The sequence below is a fragment of the Arachis hypogaea genome, chromosome 5, assembly GCF_003086295.3.
Source record: "Arachis hypogaea cultivar Tifrunner chromosome 5, arahy.Tifrunner.gnm2.J5K5, whole genome shotgun sequence".
Classification (NCBI taxonomy): domain Eukaryota; kingdom Viridiplantae; phylum Streptophyta; class Magnoliopsida; order Fabales; family Fabaceae; genus Arachis; species Arachis hypogaea.
The window spans coordinates 30,046,199-30,052,140 of record NC_092040.1 but is presented as its reverse complement, the minus strand read 5'-3'; the positions used below and the strand labels follow the sequence as shown (position 1 = coordinate 30,052,140).

The 5,942-nt window shown below is 24.8% G+C and overlaps 1 protein-coding gene across 1 annotated transcript; it reads right to left on the bottom strand.

Annotated features, from left to right (window-relative positions):
* Nucleotides 1-975: 975 nt before the first annotated feature.
* LOC112801068 (pre-mRNA-splicing factor SPF27 homolog) lies at nt 976-3,012 on the bottom strand. Its single transcript, XM_025843598.2, has 6 exons — nt 2,608-3,012; nt 2,335-2,510; nt 2,155-2,238; nt 1,552-1,621; nt 1,332-1,465; nt 976-1,253 (listed from the first exon to the last, which is right to left on the bottom strand). Exons 1-6 carry the CDS (start codon nt 2,833-2,835, stop codon nt 1,181-1,183), a joined length of 765 nt encoding a protein of 254 aa, XP_025699383.1. The 5' UTR covers nt 2,836-3,012; the 3' UTR covers nt 976-1,180.
* Nucleotides 3,013-5,942: the final 2,930 nt, after the last annotated feature.

Here is a 5,942-nt window from a genome sequence, read left to right as displayed (position 1 = left end):
ATTTATTCTTTTTGTCTTTAATATTTGGAGTAAATTTCAAACGTTTTAAAATTGTCTTAATATTATCCTGTCATTAGAGATCTATTAATAGAATTAACGATGGGACAAAATTAAAATAATTTTAAAATGTTAGGGATTTAAATAAGACAAAAATGATACATTATTTTTAAAAAAAATTACCAAATCAAGTATAATGAAAATAACTTTTAACGGAATAAATTGCATTATAAATTTAAGATTTTTACTCATTATAGAATACTTCTAAAATAACTAATAGATAAACTTCCAAAAAAAATATGAACACACACATCGAACTTCTTTAATATTTAATTTAAATAAACTTTATTTTTAACTTAAAAATAATTTTAATTTTATTTTTCAATAATATTAATTTTTTTACGATACATAATTATTCAATTATTTTTTAAGTATATATAAATAAAATACTCTTAATCACATTATTTTGTTCCAAGTAATTTGATTTTTTTTCATCTTGCTCTTAAAAATTTTTATTCATAAAATGTTTATCGAATGACTTATATATAAACATGCAAAAAAAATATGGCACATATACAATAAAATATAAATTATACCTTTTGTTTCTAATGTACTAAAACTTTTTAATATTTAATTTAGTTAAATTTTATTTTTAATTTTAAAATAAATTTTAATTTTATCCTTCAATAATATCATTCGGATTAAATTTATTTTTATTAAAAAAATAAAAAATAAATTAAATAAATATTTGCCTTAAAAAATTGAAATTATTGAAAAAAATTAAAATTTATTTAAAAGTGAAAAATAAAATTGAATTAAATTAAACATTAAAAAAATTTAGTATATTAAAACAAAACAATATTTATACTTTATTGCATATATAAATACTCTTTTTTTAAATTTCTCAAAAGTTTATATACTAGATATTTTACAAATACTAGTAAAAATCTTGAAGTCCTAAGCTAAAAGACACTATCATTTTACTTGATTTGATAATTCTTCTAATAATAATATCTCATAAGCATTAACAACCAAATAGAAATCTGTTTTCTTGTTTGTCCACTACTTTAGAAAAAATGTCAACTTCTTGGTACTCATTGACTCATGGTCCTTTTTCGACATTGATCCTAAAACAAAATACTGAGAAATCACACTAGATGGTTGATCAAAAACAAAAGAAAGATCAAGGTGCTAATGTCATACTTCTGAATTGAGCAAGGGTCCCATTTTCCGTGATGGCGTCCAAGTTCCAACCTCTGAAATGAAAAAACTAATTAACAGCAGCCGTATAGATGAAATTTGATAGAGGAAACAAAAATTAATAGCAAGTTTACCTTTCCGCTGCTTCTGTCTCCAGTTCTATTATGCGAGCTTCAAGTGAAGCACACGCAGTTTGTATTGCTATATTTTTCTGACACAGATCCTTCCACTGCATTGACAAAGCATCGAGCTCGTATGCCGTATTTTGCTGACAAGTGAAACAAAGCATTCTCAAGTAAAAGTATATCAGAGATTTAACAAACAACCAAAGGATGGAGCAGAAAGTCATTTCACCTGATGATATTTTCTTTCACGATTTACTTTCTCAATCTTTTCATTTAGTTCCTGAGCTAATTTCTGTATTCTGCAAATATAAACCAACACAACTGTGATCAATTGACCACTCGAAGTTGCCATGTTCACACTAAACTTGATAAACAAAGATGAGACCAGTATTATATTTGACACATCATATTGCACTTTTCCTTTATTCCTAACAGCCAAAGGAAAGGACAGGACATATTCATTATTTTTGTAACTTGCTTCTTTGAGACTCTTGTTTATTTAGTTATGGTTAATCTATTATGTTTGTCCTTATAATTTTACCAAATTTATATTTAGATTCTTATAATTTAAAATTTTTCAATTGAGTACTTGTACTTCTTTAAATTTTGTAATTAGATCTTTGTCATGTAACAGACGTTTTCTCATAGCAAAAACATGAAAACATACTTACAATATTCAAAATAGTGTAGGGATCCAATGAAAAGCTTTTAAATAATAGAAACATAATTACACATTTGGTGAAATTATAAGACTACGGAATCATTTAACCTTTATTTATTTGCATTCATACATATAAAATGGAGTGAATGAAGCAATAATAAATATCCAAACCTTGTCAAATATACTTCCAATCGATTGTTGTGTTGTTTCCAAGCATCAGGTCCATACTTTAACAACAAATCAAGATTTTCCATCCTGAAGAAAAGGCAATAAGAGGAAGGTTAAATCATAAATGCACAATGTTAATAGTAATATTCAGTTGATAGAGAGAGATTTGAGAGAGAGAGATACCTGGTAATCTGATATTGCAGAAGGCGCTGAGATCTCTGAAGTGCTTGCTTCCAAGCAGTTTCATCGTTCCTCTTACTGACAGCTGGCGTTTCCAATTCATAACGAGACCGATCAAGAGCAACGGGAGCCCTTCCAGCTCTTACACGCTCGTACTCTCTACCAATCATTGGGTACTCCTGCAATAATTCACGCAACACTAACTCTTTAGTTACTGCAACAATTAGAACGAAAAGAAGAAGAAAAAAAAGAAAAAGAAAAACCCTAATTTGTGACCTGAAAATTGAAGGTGGGAAGAGGGGGCAAGTCGTTGAGGAAGTCGGCGGGCTTCTTGGTACTGCGGCGCATTTCCTCCTCCACTAAACGGTCAACCTCCGCCTTCACTCTGGGGTTGGCATAGTCCGAGTCGATGTAAGGTAAAGCATCGATGGAAGAACATGTTTGGCGCCCATAAGAAGGTGGAGCTTCCAGCATCGGTATGTCGCCATTGCCTCCATCAGCCATGGTGAAATAGAAAGATCCAAGTGCCCCCAATCACCTTACTACTTAATTAGCACAAACGCAACGATGCCTTCAGACCTTTACTCGTGGGTGTGGTTCAATTTCATAAGGCTCTGGAACACTCCACCGATGCAATTATATTTTGAATTTTTGACCCAAAAAAGTGATATATTATTGTTCGAGATTTTGAGTAATAAAAAATTTATTTTATAATTTTAAAAACTTTTAAAATTAATATCTTTATTAAATAAATGACAAAAATTAATTTATCCATTTTACTAAAATTTTATGTAAGAATTAATAAGTCTAATAAAATTAAAAAATAAAAAATAATTTAATAATTAAAATTTGTTAAAAGTTAAATTATATAACTAAAAATTATTTGAAGACTAAATATTAATTTGGATTGGGTTTTTTAGTAAAAAAAGGTATTTTTTAAATAAAATATTTTTATTTAATTTAAAATTCACTTAGATACATCTTTTAAAAAAAGTGTTTTTATTAAAAAATTAAATTATTTATTTTTTCTAAAAGCTAACAATACTTTATTTTAAAAAAAATAAAAATATTTTTAATACTTAAAAACTCTTTTTAAAAAAATTATTTAAATATAAAATAATTTTTATCTATTAAAAATAGATTTTTTAAAAAAATAAAATAATAAATATTTTTTTCAAAAACCAATCCAAACTAACCCTAATTTAATATATTACTCTTATGGTTATGTGTTAAAAATATTTGTATTATTTTTTTATCTATCTTTTTGGTATATTTTTATAGTATTTTTTATCCATTGCTTTTAATACTAAAAATAAAGTTATAATAAAAAACACAAAAATAATACACATAAGAATTCACGTATTTTTATTTTTATAAATTAAATAAACGTAATAATCATCGAAATAAATAATTTAAAAATATTTATTGAAATAAATATATCTCTCTTCTCTCATTTACAGATTTTGCATATATCTCATTTACACGATATATATATATTTTTTAAAAAATTAAAAATAATAAAAAATACTAATATTATGAATAATTCAAACTTTTAGCATGCAATTAATACATAAAAAAAGTTAGTAGAAGAGATTAAACGAATTGCATGTATTAATAAACGAATTTGTAATATATGGTGATTCGAATCACCATATAACTTAGGAGTACTATAAAAATTTGTAATATATGGTTGACTTAGGACATTAAAGAAATACTTTACATAGTCAATAATAATTTAGATCTTAAAGAAAAAATATTTTTATCATGTATTTACCTAAATCACTAGAATATTACAAACTTTTATAGTACTCATAACATCTTTTAAGCTATTTTTTTAAAATTATTTTGTATTAGAATAACATATATTTTTTAATTATTTTATATGGAATAAAATATTTTCTTTCATTTCTAAATTATTATTGACAATGTAAAGTATTTTATTTAAAATTTGAGTACATGCATGTATTTACCTAAGTTATTAGAACATTACAAATTTTTATAGTACTTCTAACATTTTTAAGCCTTTTTTTAAATTGTTTTGCATAGGATAAAATATTTTTTGTAGTATAATTTAAATAAATTTATTAAAAAATATTCATGAGTTATTAAAAATGGACAAAAGAGTATTGTATGGAATTCGAATTGATAGATTACAAATATTTTAAAGAAGTCTCATAATTAAATATTTTGTTAGCTTTTTTTAATGTATGAAATAAAATATATATTTTTTAATTTTTAAATTATTAATTTTTTAATAAATTTTTTAAATAAATTATTAATTTTTTAACAGCATAGGAATTACTGTGTAATTCAAACCCAGCTGGTTCGAATGACTATGTGTGTATGTTTTGTGTATAATTCAAACCCAGCTGGTTCGAATTATGTAGAAATGGAGTTCGAATTTAGCTGGTTCGAATTACATATAAACGTACATTGGTAGATTCATGAAGCAGTTTTCGTTTTGGTTGATTCGTGTAAAATTTTGCTCCCCTTGACTTATTATTGTGGTTTTCCCAAAAGTAAAAGTAAAAGACGTTTTTAATATTAAAAACTCTTTTTAAAAGATTTAGGGCTTGTTTAGGTGAGCTTTTAAAAAAATATCTTTTTTCGAGTTATCTTTTTTTTAAAAGATCTTATAGAGAAGTAAAAGTAATTTTATGTTTGGATATCTTATGTAAAAAAGTCTTTTTATCTATCAATTATATTTGGACATAACAATATAAAAGTACTTTTTTGTTTATTTATTATATGAAAAACATCTTTTTTTTAAGGAAAAAGATCTTTGAAAAAAAATGTAAATTACAACTTATCAAAAAAATTCTTTTTTTGATTTTACTAGTGCTTTTACTTTTACTACTAGAAATTTGCCAAACACGTTAAAAAATAAAAAAAGATCTTTTTTTTAACAAAATAATAGCGTCCAAACATGCACTTATCCAAATATAAAATGATTTTTGTCCATTAAAACAAGATAAAAAATAAATAAATATTTTTTCCTAAAAATCAATCGAAACTGACTAGTCATTTTTGGATTTTGGAGAATAAAAGGAGATAAAACAGTTTGTGCATCACAAAAACTTTTTTGTCTTCACTTTTTATCTTGTTTAAATACTAAAATGAAATGTTATTTAGCTATGTATCTAGGAAGACAAATTAGAGTATGCTCAACATTCTATTTGTCGACTCAACGCCAGAAAAAGTCCAAGAACTAAGCCAAGACTAAATCTCGAAAATCAATATATTGAATTTTGAATCTGAATTACTAAAATGGCAAAAACTGTCAATTTCAGAACAATGGGTAGCTGGTGATATCCCATTAAATCAGTGCAATCAATATTAATATATCAATATATGATATGTTTCTATTTAGTGAACCGCAGAAAGAAGAAAAATCATCATCTCATCTCTGCTCTTCCCTCACTTATCCTTTTATTCAAAAGATCAGTCTGTTGATCATCAGACGCATATATATATATATATATATATATATATATATATATATATATATAAAGAATTCTGATGTGGAAACCAAAAGACCAAGCACTGGCATAGTTACAATTAATAATTTGAATTGCCAATCCAACAAGCACTATATGAAATGAATAAACATG